The sequence below is a fragment of the Salmo salar genome, chromosome ssa18 (assembly GCF_905237065.1).
Source record: "Salmo salar chromosome ssa18, Ssal_v3.1, whole genome shotgun sequence".
In the NCBI taxonomy this organism is placed as follows: Eukaryota; Metazoa; Chordata; class Actinopteri; order Salmoniformes; family Salmonidae; genus Salmo; species Salmo salar.
The window spans coordinates 64,602,056-64,621,113 of record NC_059459.1 but is presented as its reverse complement, the minus strand read 5'-3'; the positions used below and the strand labels follow the sequence as shown (position 1 = coordinate 64,621,113).

General features: G+C 41.8%; 1 protein-coding gene across 1 annotated transcript; it reads left to right on the top strand.

Annotated features, from left to right (window-relative positions):
* The first annotated feature begins 11,400 nt into the window (after positions 1-11,400).
* On the top strand, positions 11,401-13,586 carry LOC106577672 (uncharacterized). Its single transcript, XM_014155991.2, has 6 exons — positions 11,401-11,463; positions 11,598-11,963; positions 12,134-12,484; positions 12,599-12,730; positions 12,963-13,009; positions 13,163-13,586. Exons 1-6 carry the CDS (start codon positions 11,421-11,423, stop codon positions 13,292-13,294), a joined length of 1,071 nt encoding a protein of 356 aa, XP_014011466.2. The 5' UTR covers positions 11,401-11,420; the 3' UTR covers positions 13,295-13,586.
* The last annotated feature ends 5,472 nt before the right edge of the window (positions 13,587-19,058 follow it).

The window sequence follows — 19,058 nt, the reverse complement described above, 5'->3', positions numbered from 1 at the left end:
CTGGTGCGTGGAGCCGGCACAGATGGTACCGGACAGATGACATGCTCCTCAGGACGAATACGGGGAGCTGATACAGGTGGCATCGGACGGCTAACACGCTCCTCAGGGCGAATGTCTTGCCTCCCCAGCCAAACCAACAGCTCTTCCACTTCATTCTCTTCACATTTCACCAACCACTCCTCGAAGGTCTCTATCTCACCCCTCCGTTCTCTCTCTCAATCTATCCAACGCTTCCTCCATGGTCTCTAACTCACCCCTCAGCGTCGCCGACCACCCCGTGTGCCCCCCCAAAACTTCTTTGAGGCTGCTTCTTGGGCCTACGTCGTGGCCGCGAGCCCCGATGTCATCGCTTTTCCTCCTTCGCTGCTTCCGCCTGCTTCCATGGCAGGCTTTTGTCTCCTGCCATTATTTCCTCCCAAGTCCAGGGTGTCCTCAACTCCTGGCTTTCCTCCCCAGCCCAGGATCCCTGCTCCTCCGAGGCACGCTGCTTGGTCCGTGGGTGGTGGGATCTTCTGTCAGGGCCGTTGTTGTAAGAATCGGACCAAAATGCAGCGTGGTTTGGGTTCATCATCTTTAATATGTGAACCGGCAACAAAAAAAACAATAAAGAACAAAATGAACGTGAAGCTATGCAGTGCTCAAGGCAACTATACACAAACAAGATCCCAAAACCAACAGGTGGGAAAAAGCTGCCCAAATATGATCCCCAATCAGAGACAACGATAGACGGCTGCCTCTGATTGGGAACCATACCAAGCAACCTAGAAATAAATAAACTAGAATGCCCACCCTAGTCACACCCCGACCTAACCAAAATATAGAATAAAGGATCTCCAAGGTCAGGGCGTGACAAAGGCAGAATGCGCACATAGGTTAGGCAACTATGGTGAGCGAGCATTGCGCCATTTCATTTTCAATAAGTATTCGTTACCCATTTATTTGTTTCTGCCTGCAAATTGTCCTCCTAAAAGGTAGGCTATATCTTATAGGCCTATGCAAAAAGGAGCAAGTGTCACTGTCGTCATTCTTGCTGCTTCAAGTCATACCTGAGCGATCAAGTGTGTGTGTGGTCTCAATTAAATAGAGTAGGCTATTGCCTATGCATGGGAGGAGAAGCATAGGTCAGTTCTCGTTCCAAGGAAATGCACTTCTTAAATAAGCCTATGATTAGGCTATAGTTTACTATAAGGCCTAAATATTAAATATAAAATTCAGATAGCCTAATATAAGGGCCATGTGAGAATCTCTGGTAATTTAACCTATTTCTTAAAAAAAAAATATATATATATAAACTATTTATTAATCTTAAGTTCTTGGTGACAGGGGGCAGTATTCAGAAATTCAGATGAATAACGTGCCCAAATTAAACTGCCTGCTACTTGGGCCCAGAAGGTAGGATATGCATACTATTAGTAGATTTGGATAGAAAACACTCTGAAGTTTCTAAAACTGTTTGAATGATGTCTGTGAGTATAACAGAACTCCTTTATGCTTCTACTGTTACTGGGTAGAGAATAGGAGCTGACTCAAGCCTGGGACCAACGAGTTGTTTACTGCGCGAGCACACAGAAGGGCCGCTCCTTCTTTTTCCTCTGTAATGAATACGCTATTGTCCGGTTGGAATATTATCGAAGATTTATGTTAAAAAGACCTAAGGATTGATTATAAACATCATTTGATATGTTTCTACGAACTGTAATGGAACTATTTGACTTTTCGTCTCTGGATTTGCGCTCGCGCGTTATGCCTTTGGATTAGTGATCTGAACGTGCGAACAAAACGGAGGTATTTGGACATAAATGATGGACTTTATCGAACAAAACAAACATTTCTTGTGGGAGTCCTGGGAGTGCATTCCAACGAAGATCAGCAAAGGTTAGTGAAGATTTATAATACTAATTCTGAGTTTAGTTGACTCCAGAACTTGGCGGGTAACTGTATACATTGCTTTGATGGCTAAGCTCTGTACTCAGAATATTGAAAAATGTGCTTTCGCCGTAAAGCTATTTTAAAATCTGACACAGCGGTTGCATTAAGGAGATGTTTATCTATAATTCTTTCAATAACTGTTGTAAATGTTATCAACATTTATGATGAGTATTTTTGTAAATTGATGTGCTCATTCACCTGTGGTTTTGGAGGGAATACATTTTCTGAACATCATGTGCCAATGTAAAATGGGGTTTATGGATATAAATATGAACTTTATCAAACAAAACATACATGTATTGTCTAACACTGAGTCCTGGGAGTGTAATCTGATGAAGATCATCAAAGGTTAGTGATTAATTTTAGCTGTATTTCTGTTTTTTGTGACACCTCTCCTTGCTTGGAAAATGGCTGTGTGGTTTTTCTTGTTTAGGCGCTGTCCTAACATAATCTAATGTTATGCTTTCGACGTAAAGCCTTTTTGAAATTGGACAATGTGGTTGGATTAACGAGAAGATTATTTTTAAAACGGGATATAATAGTTGTATGTTTGAGAAATGTGAATTATGAGATTTTTGTTGTTTTGAATTTGCCACCCTGCTATTTCACTGGCTGTAGCGTCCCACATGTCCCAGAGAGGTTTAAGTTATTTTTGTGCATTTGTTATTAACTATAGGGTGCCAAATTGCTGAGACCATGGCTGACAAGTGAGCTGCATCACACACACCAGAATTAACATTGCGGGACTGCGGTTGGGTTTGGGACCAGATCTTGTGGTAGCAGGTGGGAGTAGGACAGAAAGCAAGCAGTTGCTTGTATGAAAAGCAGCTGAAAAGCTGTGGGTGCAGGCAGGAGCAGGATTAAGAAATCGGTGTGGCAGGAGCGGGATGAAGAAATCGGTCCAGCGCAGATCCCTACTATGCACCATGACAGTGAAGCCTGTAACATTAAAGCTGTTTATTACCTTGTCAGTGTGAAAAGTAGGGAATTAGCTAGGGAAACTGACAGATCAATAACATTACATTGTCAATGGTGTGCATACTGGGAGCGGAGTCAGGTGCAGGAGAGCAGAGAGTTGTGAAAAGGCGCACACTTTATTTAGGCAGGAGAAACCAACAGACGGACGCCAATGCGTCGAAACCTCCAGCCAATTGGCAAAAGTGCAAAACGCGCAAACAGTCATAATAATTATGTTCAAACAAATAAACATACCTCGTGATAAAACACGGAATAAACGAACCCCAGTCTAGCGTGTCAAAATTGACACGTAACACAAAACAATTTCACACAAAGACATGAGGGGGAACAGAGGAATAAATCCATGTAGTGTGATTTGGGAATGAAAACCAGGTGTGCAGGGAACATGACAAAACAAATGGATAAATGAAAAATGGAGCGGCGATGGCTAGAAAGCCGGTGACGTCGACCGCCGAACGCCGAACGCCGCCCAAACAAGGAGAGGAGCTGACTTCGGTGGAAGTCGTGACATACATTGCCATACTGACTAATAAAAACTCACATTGCACTGTAAAAACAATATCAATCTTCAATCGTTTGGCTGATGGTTTCATCATTTGATTCTAGTGTAATTGAGGCAAAAATAATAGCTAATGTTAGCCAACTTTTGGCCAGGTCTCTTTCTAACGGTACATCAACTGGCAAAATCTTGCCAAGTTCATTTACTTCTGAAACGGGACAAAACAAAGGCTACAAAACAATTCCATACAAACAACAACTGTTTTATAGTAATAATAGCCACCTCATATTGCTATCTGACAGATAACTAGAGGCTAGAGCTGACCTGGCTGTGGTAGCTACTCGCTAGCGTAGCTTATTCATTCACCTCAAGAGGGAATGAAAGAGAGGGGATGAAACATTAGCTAACATTACATGTCAGTTACAATACTAGCTCAGCACTGCAAATAAACACTACTTTTGCTTTTGTCTGTTAAGTTAAACAGCAGTTACCTTGCCAGCTACATCAGTAAACTAAAGAGTAACCAGTTTCTGCTCTGCTTTCTTTTACAACTCTGTGAAAGAGAGCAACACATACACTCTGAACTATGCTCAATGCTCCCGTGCTTTGCCTTCACACAGCCTGTCAGCCTGCTCTGTGGTGTCCATGCTCCTAAATCCGGTTCTAAATCTGGTCCTAAATCAAGCGACTGAATACTCCACACAGCCTACCCCACCACTCTGAGGCGTCCACATGGTCCTAAATCACAAAGTCATTATTTTTGTATCACATTGTAATGAGCAAACTGGGGGGGGACAAAAATGCAATTTCAGAATGTGGGCGGGCTATGACCCCCCGTCCCCCCATCCCCGGTGAAAGTTGCGCCCCTGCCCATCATGAGGTTGCTGCAACCTAGCCTATGAATGAAAGTTTACAATGTAGGGGCACACAGGTCGAGAGAACATTTTGAGTTGACAGACAGTGACAGATGGACACAGTGACACAAACAATACCGCTTTGCACACTTCTTGCCTGCATCTAGCTGATATAGGGTGTAATCATCAGTACAACAGTTGCAAACTAGAGTTTCTATTGGACAAATTCATGTATGTTTATCCCTGTTTTGTTGCGTTTATTTCCGTTTAACTAACGTTTTCAACAGAATCTGCGAAATGAATACACCCCTGGTCATGCGTAAAAACAGTTCAGTTTCATAGCATCTATGCGCTCTCCTCGTCTCACCTTTTCCCTTCACTTGTGGACTTCAATGAACAATACGTCAGCTGTATGTGACAGGCAAAAAACCTGTCCAAGCCAAACCATATCATAACCGCCACACACAGCCTACATCGTTGTCACCATATTAGCTAAATTAACATCATAGTCAGAATAGCTAATAGAACTAAAGTGTTAGTAAACCTGCTACAATCATGCAGTAACTTTACAGTGTGCAGTCAGTAAGCAGTATAGCACTTACACCAGTGGGCCCCGGTGGCAATAAATTAGTAAAACCAAAAGCTTACCTTGACTTGGAAGAGTTACAGTTTTGTGTTGGATAGTCATAGCCAGCTAGCTAACATAGCATACCTCTGTTTGAGTAGGCTAAACTAGCAAGCTGCATTTGCTAGCTAAGTAAGCAAAACTGAATGTGAAAAAAATTGACAAATCTCTCTCTCTCTATCTCTCTCTTGCTTCTCCTTCATTTTGGAATAAATGTATTTGTTCAAAACTGTTAAACTATTGTCTTCCTCTCTCTTTGAATCAACTACTCACAACTAGAGGTCGACCGATTAATCGGAATGGCCGATTAATTAGGGCTGATTTCAAGTTTTCATAACAATCGGTAATCGGTATTTTTGACCACCGATTTGCCGATATATATATATATATTTTTTTTTTAATAAATATTTTTTAACTAGGCAAGTCAGTTAAGAACACATTCTTATTTTCAATGATGGCCTAGGAACGGTGGGCTAACTACCTTGTTGACACGTCCTGACCAGTAATAGGGGTTATTGGTTATTGTAGTTTGGTCAGGATGTGGCAGGGGGTATTTGTTTTATGTGGTTCGGGGTGTGTGTTTATGTAGAGGGGTGTTTGATTTATGTATTCCGGGGTTTTGCTCTTTGTTCTATGTTAGTGTATTTCTATGTTCCGTCTAGTCATTCTATTTCTATGTTTAGGTAATTGGGATTGGGGCCTTCAATTGGAGGCAGCTGTTTATCGTTGCCTCTGATTGAAGGTCCTATAATTAGGAGTGTGTTGTTATGGGATTTGTGGGAGGTTGTTCTTTGCACTGCTGTGTTTAGCCTGCAAGACTGTTTGTTCGTTTATTGTTTTGTTTATTAGTCGAGTTCACAATAAAAGTTAAGATGAGCACTCAACCCGCTGCGCCTTGGTCCAATATTTACTACGACGACCGGGTCAGAACCTCCCACCACCAACGGACCAAGCAGCGGGGTAAGGCGCAAAAAATGAATTTTGTGGACTATAAGGAGTACTGGACTTGGGAAGACATCTTGGAGGGTAAAGGATCCTACACATGGGAGGAGATCCAGGCTGGAAGGGATCGCCTCCCATGGAGACAGGTGGAAATAGCGAGGGAGGAACGGCGAAGGTGGAGTGAAGACCGTACTATTATATGGGAACACGGGTGGCAAGGAAGCCGGATACGTTTCCCCAATAAAAACATTTGGGGGGGCACACGGGTAGTTTGGCTAGGGCAGGCAGTAGACCTGAGCCAACTATCCGTGCTTATTTTGTGGAACAGAGGATCAGAAGAGCACCGTACTATGCAGAAGTGCGCACGATCTCGCCTATGCGCATGAACAGTCCGGTGAGAATGATTCCAGCCCCTTGCAAGTGTCATGCTCGAGTGAGCACTCAGTCCGTAGGGGTTGTGTGCTCCAGACCTCCAGTAATGTTTCACGGCCCAGTCTATCCTGTTCCCGCTCCTCGCACTGTATCCAGTATGGCGTCTCCAAAGCCAGCACCACACACCAGGCTTCCAGTGCATCAGCCCAGTCCAACTCGTCCTGTTCCTGTTCCTCGCACTATCCCTGAGATGCGTGTCTCCAGTCTGGCACATCCAAAGCCAGCACCACGCACCAGGCTTCCAGTGTGTCAGCCCAGTCCAGTACGTCCTGTTCCTGTTCCTCGCACTATCCCTGAGGTGCGTGTCTCCAGTCTGGCACATCCAAAGCCAGCACCACGCACCAGGCTTCCAGTGTGTCAGCCCAGTCCAACTCGTCCTGTTCCTGTTCCTCGCACTAGCCCTGAGGTGCGTGTCTCCAGTCTGGCACATCCAAAGCCAGCACCACGCACCAGGCTTCCAGTGCATCAGCCCAGTCCAGTACGTCCTGTTCCCGCTCCTCGCACTAGCCTTGAGGTGCGTGTCTCCAGTCTGATACCTCCAGTACCAGCACCACGCACCAGGCTTCCAGTGCATCAGCCCAGTCCAGTACGTCCTGTTCCTGCTCCTCGCACTAGCCTTGGGGTGCGTGTCTCCAGTCTGGTACCTCCACTACCAGCCCCACGCATCAGGCTTTCGGTGCGCAGTTCCCGTCCAGAGCTTCCGACGACAGTACCCCGTCCAGAGCTTCCGACGACAGTACCCCGTCCAGAGCTTCCGACGACAGTACCCCGTCCAGAGCTTCCGACGACAGTACCCCGTCCAGAGTTTCCGACGACAGTACCCTGTCCAGAGCTTCCGGCAACAGTGCCCCGTCCAGAGTGTCCGACGACAATGCCCCGTCCAGAGTGTCCAGTGACAGTGCCCCGTCTAGAGATGGCCCACAGTCTGGAACCAAGAGAGACGGCCCACAGTCCGGAACCGAGTGAGATGGCCCACAGTCCGGAACCGAGTGAGACGGCCCACAGTCCGGAACCGAGTGAGACGGCCCACAGTCCGGAACCGAGTGAGACGGCCTACAGTCCGGAATCGGCGCAGCCAGAGTTGCACTACAGTCCGGAGCTTCCAGAGTCGCTCTTCTGCCCGAGGTCTACAGCGAAGCGCTTCAGGCCGAGGTCTACAGCGAGGCGCTTCAGCCAAAGGTATTCTGCGGGGGTGGACAGGTTAGGTGGTGGAGTAAGGCCAGAACATGAGCCATTGGGGAAGGGGGGTGTAGCACAGAATCGTTGGTGACGGCAGCCACCCTCCCTTCCCTCCCTTTTGTTTGGGGGGTTTATTTTGTGTTTATTTTTGTATGAGGTGCATCCGGGGTCTGCACCTTTGGGGGGGTACTGTCACGTCCTGACCAGTAATAGGGGTTATTGGTTATTGTAGTTTGGTCAGGACGAGGCAGGGGGTATTTGTTGTATGTGGTTCGGGGTGTGTGTTTATGTAGAAGGGTGTTTGATTTATGTATTCCAGGGTTTTGGTCTATGTTCTATGTTAGTGTATTTCTATGTTTCGTCTAGTCATTCTATTTCTATGTTTAGGTAATTGGGATTGGGGCCTTCAATTGGAGGCAGCTGTTTATCGTTGCCTCTGATTGAAGGTCCTATAATTAGGAGTGTGTTTGTTATGGGAATTGTGGGAGGTTGTTCTTTGCACTGCTGTGTTTAGCCTGCAAGACTGTTCGTTCGTTTATTGTTTTGTTTATTAGTCGTGTTCACAATAAAAGTTAAGATGAGCACTCAACCCGCTGCGCCTTGGTCCAATATTTACTACGACAACCGTGACACTTGTTTAGGGGCAGAACGACAGATTTTTACCTTGTCAGCTTGGGGTTTCAATCTTGCAACCTTACGGTTAACTAGTCCAACACTCTAACCACCTGTTTTACATTGCACTCCACGAGGAGCTTGCCTGTTACGCGAAAGCAGTAAGAAGCCAAGGGAAGTTGCTAGATAGCATTAAACTTATCTTATAAAAAATAATCAATCAATCATAATCACTAGTTAACTACACATGGTTGATGATATTACTAGTTTATCTAGCTTGTCCTGCGTTGCATATAATCGATGCGGTGCGCATTTGCGAAAAAGGACTGTCGTTGCTCCAACTTGTACCGAACCATAAACATCAATGTCTTTCTTAAAATCAATACACAAGTATATATTTTTAAACCTGCATATTTAGTTAATATTGCCTGCTAACATGAATTTCTTTTAACTAGGGAAAATGTGTCACCTCTGCAACAGAGTCAGAGTATATGCAGCAGTTTGGGTCGCCTAGCTCGTTGCGAACAGTGTGAATACTATTTCTTCCTAACAAAGACAGCCAACTTCACCAAACCGGGGATGATTTAACAAAAGCGCATTTGTGAGAAAAGCACAATCGTTGCACGACTGTACCTAACCATAAACATCAATGCCTTTCTTAAAATCAATACACAGAAGTATATATTTTTAAACCTGGAAATTTAGCTAAAAGAAATCCAGGTTAGCAGGCAATATTAACCAGGTGAAATTGTGTCACTTCTCTTCCATTCACTGCACGCAGAGTCAGGGTATACACAACCGTTTGGGCTGCCTGGCTCGTTGTGAACTAATTTGCCAGAATTTTACGTAATTATGACATAACATTGAAGGTTGTGCAATGTATTAGGAATATTTAGACTTATGGATGCCACCCGTTAGATAAAATACGGAACGGTTCCGTATTTCACAGAAAGAATAAACGTGATAGTTTCCGGATTCGACCATATTAATAACCTAAGGCTCGTGCTTCTGTGTGTTATTATGTTATAATTAAGTCTATGATTTGATAGAGCAGGCTCGTAAGCATTCATTCAAACAGCATTTTCGTGCGTTTTGCCAGCAGCTCTTCGCAATGCATTGCGCTGTTTATGACTTCAAGCCTATCAACTCCCAAGATTAGGCTGGTGGAACCGATATGAAATGGCTAGCTAGTTAGCCAGGTGCGCGCTAATAGCGTTTCAAACGTCACTCGCTCTGAGACTTGGAGTAGTTGTTCCCCTTGCTCTGCATGGGTAACGCTGCTTCGAGGGTGGCTGTTGTCGATGTGTTCCTGGTTTGAGCCCAGGTAGGAGCGAGGAGAGGGACGGAAGCTATACTGTTACACTGGCAATACTAAAGTGCCTATAAGAACATCCAATAGTCAAAGGTATATGAAATACAAATGGCATAGAGAGAAATAGTCCTATAATTCCTATAATAACTACAACCTAAAACTTCTTACCTGGGAATATTGAAGACTCATGTTAAAAGGAACCACCAGCTTTCATATGTTCTGAGCAAGGAACTTAAACGTTAGCTTTCTTACATGGCACATAATGCACTTTTACTTTCTTCTCCAAAACTTTGTTTTTGCATTATTTAAACCAAATTGAGCATGTTTTATTATTTATTTGAGGCTAAATTGATTTTATTGATGTATTATATTAAGTTAAAATAAGTGTTCATTCAGTATTGTTGTAATTGTCATTATTATAAATAAAAGATATCGGCCGATTAATGGGCAGCGGCCTTTTTTGGCCCTCCAATAATCGGTATCGGTATAGGCGTTGAAAAATCATAATCGGGCGACCTCTACTCACAACATTGTATGCACTGCAGGGCTAGCTAGCTGTAGCTTATGCTTTCAGTACTAGATTCATTGTCTGATCCTTTGATTGAGTTGACAACATGTCAGTTCATGCTGCAAGAGCTCTAATAGGTTGGAAGACGTCCTCCGGGAGTTGTCAGTTAATGTGTAAGTCTACAGAAGGGGGTGAGAACCATGAGCCTCCTAGGTTTTGTATTGAAGTCAATGTACCCAGAGGAGGACGGAAGCTAGCTATCCTCGGGCTACACCATGGTGCTACCCTACAGAGTGTTGTTGAGGCTACTGTAGACCTTCATTGCAAAAAAAAGTGTGTTTTAATCAATTATTTAGTGATATGACTATATTTAGTATTGTTTTATATAAAAATGATACTTTTTAAATGTTTTAACATTTTTCTTTTTATGAAATTCACTAAGGAGTATGTATTTTCCTTCCTCTTCTGAGTAGCCTCCACTGGTAGCTCTGAATCTGAGTAATAAGAAAAACAGGTCTAGAAGACCTGAAAGAAGATGAATGTGATTAGATTAATAAAGCGTTCAACAATAATCAATTATTTAGGCCATACTCAGGCATCTTTAAGTTGTTGTGTTGAAAAGTGTTTTCTATCCTCATGCCACTAACACCCCCTTACACACACAGGAACCTATTTACAGGTACTCTGTGGTCTGTGATGAAAACAAGATGAGGATATGTCTACTCTTTGTTAGGGCCTACTGGCCTATTGCACGCATGACCCTTCTCTCGCTCTTTTTCTATTTCTGTGGTTTTCAGCCAGATGTCTCAGAACTCTTAGTTCGCTCATGCTGTAGGCTATACTACTTACTCTTCTAGCTGACAATTTTAGCAACAATTAACCAACTATGTTAATGAGGCAGCTTATCTATACCAAGTCAACTGAAATCTGTGAAAAAACACAATGAGTTTTGTATTAGGTAATTTGACGTAGAGATCACTACAGTATGCTCGATCAAACACAAACCCTGATTTTCAGTGTGATGTTAGATGACTAGAACCATGGACCTATTCAATAACAATGTCATAGGAGGGCATTCAAACTATCTTGTCATTTGAGTGTATATCCTGAAGGGGAGATCACAAAAATAAAACAATTGTATTGTATTTGCCGTGTTTGTCATGTTTTTTTAGATGTTTTTAGTGATTTGAAGTGACTGATAGAAGCCCTAGTAGAAGACAGTGTCATAGCATGCACGTTCAAAGGTCACAAATTTGAGTCTCTTAGACAACAGTAGCTGCAGTGATAAAGATTGAGGGAAATCGTGCTTCAAAAATTAGTGCTCAATTTGTACAAATCTAAACTATGAGATTCTACATCTAGGACAATTCTGGGACTCTGAACTGTACAAGCTACATGTAAAGACCACAGTCATGCCTGAATGAGGCGTTAACAAAAATTATGCTGTCCAGTTCGACCAATCACCTTTAACTCCATTGTTGAAGCGTTGTCTACATGGGTGGACTCTTTCCACTCAAGATTCAAGTTGTGAAGAGCTGACAACTTTAAAGATGATGGCACTGTGTCTGGTATTTCCACTGCTCGTAGAGATGGGTAAGTCAATCTTATACATTTTACATTTCTTAATTTGGAGACACAAAGTATCCCATTATTGTTCTACAGACACTTTGAGAATCCAAAGTTGTATTTGAGTAATGTAACGGCTAATATATTTTCATGTTCTCTAGTTCATGGAGTAACTCGGACTCAATCCTCATCCATCAGTCAGAAGAATGGTCTCATGTCAGCCAACGTTGGAGACACAGTGGTTTTGGTCTGCTTCAACGAAGGCGATGTGGGAGTAATGTTCTCCTGGTACAAGCAAACTTTTGAAAATATTCCTCAGCTCATCTCAACCCTCTATAAGTTGGACAATAATGCAGAATTTTACCAGGAGTTTAAGAATAACACTCGCTTCTCAGTGGAAGGTGGCCAAGGGAAAAATAACCTAATGATAGCAGATGTGGAACTCTCTGATTCAGGCACATACTACTGTGGAAGTTCTTATGGAAACAATTTGGAATTTGGAAAAGGAGTCATTCTCATCATAAAAGGTAAAAAGAAAGTCATTATTATTTACTTTTTGTAAATCTGAATTTACAGATATACAGTGTAAATATGAGGTATTCTCAGATGAAATATTTATTGAATAAATGTTGAGTTACAACACTTGCCACAGGGATATTCTAGAGAGATGAAATTGGTTTATTGGCCTTCTTGTCAGGATCAGATTCCAGAAATATGACTATACTTCAGCAGCCTGTGTCTGAGTCAGTCCAGCCAGGAGACTCTGTGACTCTGAACTGTACAATACACACTGAGACCTGTGCAGGAGAACACAGTGTCTATTGGTTCAGACATGGTTCAGGAGAATCCCATCCAGGAATCCTTTACACCAATGGAGACAGGAGTGATCAGTGTGAGAAGAGCCTTGAGGCTGGGTCTCCTACACAGAGCTGTGTCTACAACCTCCCCAAGAGGAACCTCAGCCTCTCTGATGCTGGGATTTACTACTGTGCTATGGCGTCATGTGGGGAGATACTGTTTGGGAACGGGACCAAGCTGGATGTTGTCCGTAAGTGATACTTCTGATATGTTCTGATATTCTTTCATGGTGCCTTGAATAAACTCAATGTCTGGTGGAGCAAAATGTCCTGAATTTCCTCTTCCACTGTCTGTATTTCCACAGATGGTTGTAAGGAGGACCATGTTCTCTTGGTGTACTGTCTGGGTGTAGCGTTGGGTCTGTGTGTCATCCTCGTCATTGTCCTTGGTTGGGTTATGTATAAGATCAGCAGGAGAGAATGTGAACAGTGCAGAGGTAAGTGTTATCAATGTGCACAATATGCTGAAACTGTTGGTACAGGGAACATGACATGTTTTTGATCATAAAACTTTACAAATGAATTGTTTGATGATGTTGATGCGGATGTTATTGATGATGATGATAACGATGATGATGATGTTATTGATGATGATGATGATGATTGATGATGATGATGTTGTTATTGTTGTTGTTGATGATAATGATGATGATAATGTTTGATTAAAAGGTACGCCCCCTCAGCCAAGTACTCCGGAGGTCCCCAGTCATAACCAGGTACACACACCTGGCATTTGTTGAGCTGTTGCTGAAGCAATGTTTTTTTTATTTAATCAAAATATGAAAATATACACTTTCATTTTTTGCTTCACCAGCAATGTTTCAGTCTAATACCAAATATTTTGATTTTATTTTTGTTATTCCTCTCAGGATCAAGATGTTGACACACTCCATTATGCCGCTCTGAATGTCGTCCACAAGAAAGTAAACACCGGGAGACAGAGGAGCGCCATGGAGAGAGACACTTTGTACTCTGGGGTGAGAAGCCATAACATGGACTGAAAAATAGACTTTTTATTTTTAATAACTTGCATTGATGTTATGTGTTTCCCACTGTATATAGCTTTATATATCAGTGAAGTTTTAATTTTCATTTCATTGTCTTACAAGAAAACATGGACTGAAACGTCAGCTTTGCCTATTTATTCACTTAAATTGCTTTAATGTGTTTCCCACTGTATATAGCTTTATATATTAGTGAAGTGTCTTACAATGCCTTGTATTCTGTCAAATTCCTTTTTACATTGGTAATGTTGTGCAGATTAAATAAAATATTAAACTGCTGTCATACAGAGGTATTGTGTGATTTTCTCTCAGATTTTTCCCTTGCTCTTAAATTTCTACAGCAGTTTCACTGGTAGGTTTGCAGGGAAGAACAATAACCCCACAACTGATTTTGGGCAACAACATCAGAGTAGATTGAGGTTTATGCTCAATGTAACATTAGCTCATCCTGATGACAGTATATGCATGCAGAGAGTCCATTCTATTGACTAACTCTTTCAGTCATCTCTCCTTTTTAAGCTGTATCCTGTATCACATCTCTCTGTGGTGTTCTGAATGCCCTAAATACATTTTCCACTCATGTAAACTCATCTCTAACCCACAGCAATGACCGTCTGTCCTCACCACATGCTCTCTACAGACACTTCAGTGCATCAAAACTACAACACAACAATGTCACTAAGGGCCCATTTCAGGAAATACACACCTCTCCTACACACTCCTTTCTTATGCCCTTCTCAGTAGTTGGTATTCAGACTTACCTTATGCAGGTGTGTAACAGGCTTTGCAGATCCCTTGTGTTTGTTGAATAAATACATTTTAACCGCTGAAAACCCTCCCACTTACTGGCCAAGTGAATTTCTCATGGAGTTTTCATTCAATCAGGTTTTAAGTACATTTGTTTACAGCTGTCCCTAAATATGGTGTACCTTTAATTTGAATTTCTCGCCAGTCTCACTAGAATATATAGAGGGAACGGTTCAGAATATTAGGGATTTAAGAAAGCCATGTAAATACACACATATTTGTATCCTTTTCAGCACCACTTCGTAGATATCATTTTTTATCTGATCTTGCATATTATTTAGGGTTAGGAAAGTATTCATGAATAAAATAAAACCGGTCGGAGAGCCTTTACACGCTAAATATATTGGTGAATCAAAATACAGTAGTTTGATTCATCCTGAAAGTTGCCATGTTCAATTGTTCAATCCATGAAATATTGGAAGGTGAGAGAAGTGTACAATAGGAGTTGACCAGTAGTCCTATAAATCTACCCTAATAATCCTCACTTATCATGGAACAGTGATGACAGCGGTCAGGTCGTCGCCAGGCTCCAGGTCTAAACCGCTACGTGTAGTCTGTGTTCCATAATGATTCAAATAGGTTAAATGTTCCAGACTATTTCAAAACTTGTCATACTTCAGCCTAATATGATACACTATTTCTTGTGATCCCCATGAACAACCACACGAACGTGACAGAGGAAAGAAAGGTAAACTAACGATGTAATGGAATGATGAAAAATGTAAGGAAACTGACATTAAAGTGACAGTTATGTTGGTGTAACACGATACAAATTGTAAAAAATACAGTGAAAAATTTGGGCATCTAATTAAAACATTCTAGAAATCATAAATCAACTCGGTAAGTTTGGCACTATACTGTCAGTTGCACATAGCTACACATTTCTGACATTTCGAATTTGCAAGTTATAAGTCCAGCATTTCATAAACTTCACTGTGGAAAAGGTGATATGTAGATATGCTTCAGTTTGCTGCTCTGTGACTGGTTTCATATTTGTCTCAAGCGATCAAAATGTAAAATAGATATAAAACAATTGTAATGTATATTTACAATCCCCTTATCCAAAAAGATTACTAATTTATCTAGCTCTTTAAATACTCTTATCAATATGTAAATTACAGTGCATGGGAAATTGTATTTCTATCAGAAAAAATAAAGTAGGTGTTGTCCACTTGGAACTGACAGGTTGCTGGACCTTATTAAACATTTCATTGTGCATAAAGTTGGTGAAATTATGAGGTCAGAATACGGCGTATCTGTAGACACACCTTCATTTCTTTGATCTCCACCCAAAACTAATAGCAGATGAATAGCTTGCTTTTCTCAAGCTTAAGTTCAAAGTCAGAATACGGTTCGAGAGAAAGGTGCATAAAAAGGGAATTATGTTCCATATACCCAAGCTTAAGTTGGGTCGGAATTGGCCCCTAAGACCACGACTCTCTTTTACTAAGAAAAGACTGAAATAAAAATAAACATCTCATCTGGGGCTTCCGGGTGGCACAGTGGTCTAAGACACTGCATCTCAGTGCAAGAGGCCTCACTACAGTACCTGGTTTGAGTCCAGGCTGCATCACATCCGGCAGTGATTGGGAGTCCCATATGGTGGCGCACATTTGGCCCAGCACTGTCTGGGTTTGGCCGGGATAGGTTGTCATTGTAAATAAGAATTTGTTCTTAAATGACTTGCCTCATTATATAAAATATAAAGTATATTTTATATTGCTGAGAGACTGGTTTCAAATATCACAATGTGCACATTGTGACTGAGCAGAGGCGCTCTGCGGTCTTCTGTTAGCACAAAACAAGGTCGTATCTATGCTTTGGTCAGGTGGGCCTGCTGGCTTTGTGCACACAGGACCCTCCTACCTGCTCTCTGTGTCTCTGTGTCTCCATGTGGTTTTCAGCAGGATGTCTATGTGGTGTCACTGTTGTTCTCACTATCTTTACTTCTCACAATTTTTACACAATCTTTGCCCCAAACCGCTTGCAGCCACAGCAAATGTGTTCTTTATAAAGTGACACTGATATATATACAGTATTAGTTATCTGATATCAGTTACAAACCACACAGAACTGCTGATTAAGCCTATTTGAACTCTCTGAGTTAACTGTCTCATGTGTGATACCATCTATTCTAGATCTATGGACAAGGGGGAGGGGACAGTTTATGAAGATGTCGTCTGAGAACTTTCAGTACATTCACAATCAGACAATCCTGATAAGACTATTGCAGGATGCTCTGTCAGAAGGTGACCAATAGAGGAGCATCCTCATTCTGATAGATTGCTATCTACGAGAATCAAATCAAAATTTAAAACACTAAACAGAGAGTGAAACAGACTAGATGAAGTGTGTCATGTATTGGTTGGCTGGTTGACTGGTTAACTGGTGTCCAATCAGACATGCACTCTCGGGTGTTACACATCAGTCAGTGCATTTTTCTCTGAATGATATACAGGGAATGAGACTGACATACAATAGACTTGTTTCATTCTGTTGGTGTTTTCCCATATGCTCTACTCCCCTTCACCCTTATACTGTACATGACAAGCCATGTTCTAGACACAACATACCTCATATGGGAAATCTAGAGTATTGTAACTGTTGAATTACCAGCTGGACAAAATAATATTTATTTTCTTTAGAATACTTAAGGTACACTTGTATCAAAGAAAGACATGTATTACAACGACAAAGTATTACAGAGACGTAATACACTAATAAGGGACAATCAGAGTGCAGTGGCACTACTGAGGTTAATTAGAGGATTTGGGCTGACATAAAAAACGGGCTAAAATGTAGCCATGCCATATTTAAAAGGGCATTGGTAACCAACAAAGATCTGAAATTAATAGACCATATTATTGCCACAACTAACAATCATATTTCATGTTGGAGGCCTAAGATGAAAACCAAGAGCACAAAATGCAGGGTGTACAGTATATGCTGTGGTGGAGAAACATACTACGTTATGGAATCAATTAACCTCTGGGCTAGGCTGGGTTGGGATGGGCTCAGTATCAGAGGCAGTAGAGAGGAGAATAGGATCCTTTACTGTTGGTCCAAACATCAAAAGAAAAATGGTCTTAATAAGTTTCATTTCCCTGACTTGATTGTCTTCTTTAAAAGTCTGTCTGGGCTTCTCAAACTAGGGTAAACAGACTTGCTAAACTGTAGCTTATATTCCTGTTCAGACAGCCAATAAAGTCTCTCAGTTCAGTGTTCCCTCCTACTGTATGACGGCTACATGTAAAGTGTCATCATGAAAGAGGTTTCCTGTTGTCAGACCTTCACACTATACAGTGCATAAAGGATTGACATTACAATGAAGATCCGACATTGGTCAATGTTTTTGTTTTACACCAACTTTGGTAAGAACTCATTTTAAATGTAGATGCTTTTTCAAATAATTGTCTAAGGACATTATTCAACCAGACCCTGGGATTTGTGCTGGGATGGGAGGTAGTGTGATTCTCCCTGTAAAGTTTTTTGGATGCACTCCCAGGACTTCTACTTCAACAACAAATGTTGTTTTGGTTCCAAATAATCCATAGTTATATCCAAATACCTCCATTTTGTTCGTGCGTTCAGGTCACTATCCGAAGGGTGACGCGCGAGCGCATTTCGTGACAAAAAAATTCGAAATATCCCATTACCATACTTCGAAGCATGTCAAACGCTGTTTAAAATCAATTTTTATGCTATTTTTCTCGTAAAATAGCGATAATATTCCAACCGGGCAACGTTGTTTTCATTCAAAGGCTGAAAGAAAAAAATTGAGTAGTCTCGTGAAAGCGCATCTCAGTCTCACTGTCCCCAGGCTGACCACTTACAAATTCTGCTGCTGTTCTTTGCCCAGAGACAGCAGACACCCCATTCCACTATCTGGTGCTTTTAGAGAGCCTTAGAAAATGTCACGTTACAGCACAGATGCTGTATTTTTGATAGAGATGCAACAGAAGGACAACAAATTGTCTAGACAGGGCACTTCCTGTATGGAATCTTCTCAGGTTTTGGCCTGCCATATGAGTTCTGTTATACTCACAGACACCATTCAAACAGTTTTAGAAACTTTAGAGTGTTTTCTATCCACATCTACTAATTATATGCATATTCTCATTTCTGGGCAAGAGTAGTAACCAGTTTAAATCGGGTACGTTTTTTATCCGGCCGTGCAAATACTGCCCCCTAGCCCAGACAGGTTAAGTAATTGAGTCTAGTAAACTTGACCAAAGACCACAGCGATTCAGTCTAACGAAGACGAGAGGGGAAGTGCATTTCCCTCTCACCCCCATGTGGTACATCTGAAGGATTCGATCCAACAAACACTCTGAGACTAAGAAGCCTACCACAACTACAAAGGACATTGTGACCTCTGGTGGACAAACAAGACACTTCTGTCGAACTACCGCCCATAGACGCACCGGGCGATTTCAACAGAGAGACGACAAAGACATACACACGTAAATATATGTGTTGCAATTATTTTCTGAATGAGCGGTTGTTCATGTGCAAAGTATTCATTCTCATGAGCATAGCTTCCACATGTATGTACCAGCACTCTCTGTCTCTCCCGCTCTTTCTTTCCCCAACCCTTTCATTGTGTAACAAGCCGTCATATCGGGTTAGTCCACTAGGGGCTTTTCATTGCATCATGTTAGTAATATAACCTGTACTGTGTGTGTGTTTATGTAATTCTGTATGATTGTTTAGTTAGTTAGTAAATAAATAATTAAGCCAATTTGTGTATTGCTGAATCATCATTTAGACTACGCTTCGTGCAGATTTATGAAGTTAACAACATTCAGAATGAGACTGATTTTAGGTAATAATAATTCATAATTGACTGTTATTGATTGTCATGACTGTCCTGATCAGGTCAGGGTACAGGAGACCACCACCCTACAGATTATCTCCCAAACCCCCAACAGAGGAGGAGAGATCTAGGGGTCTG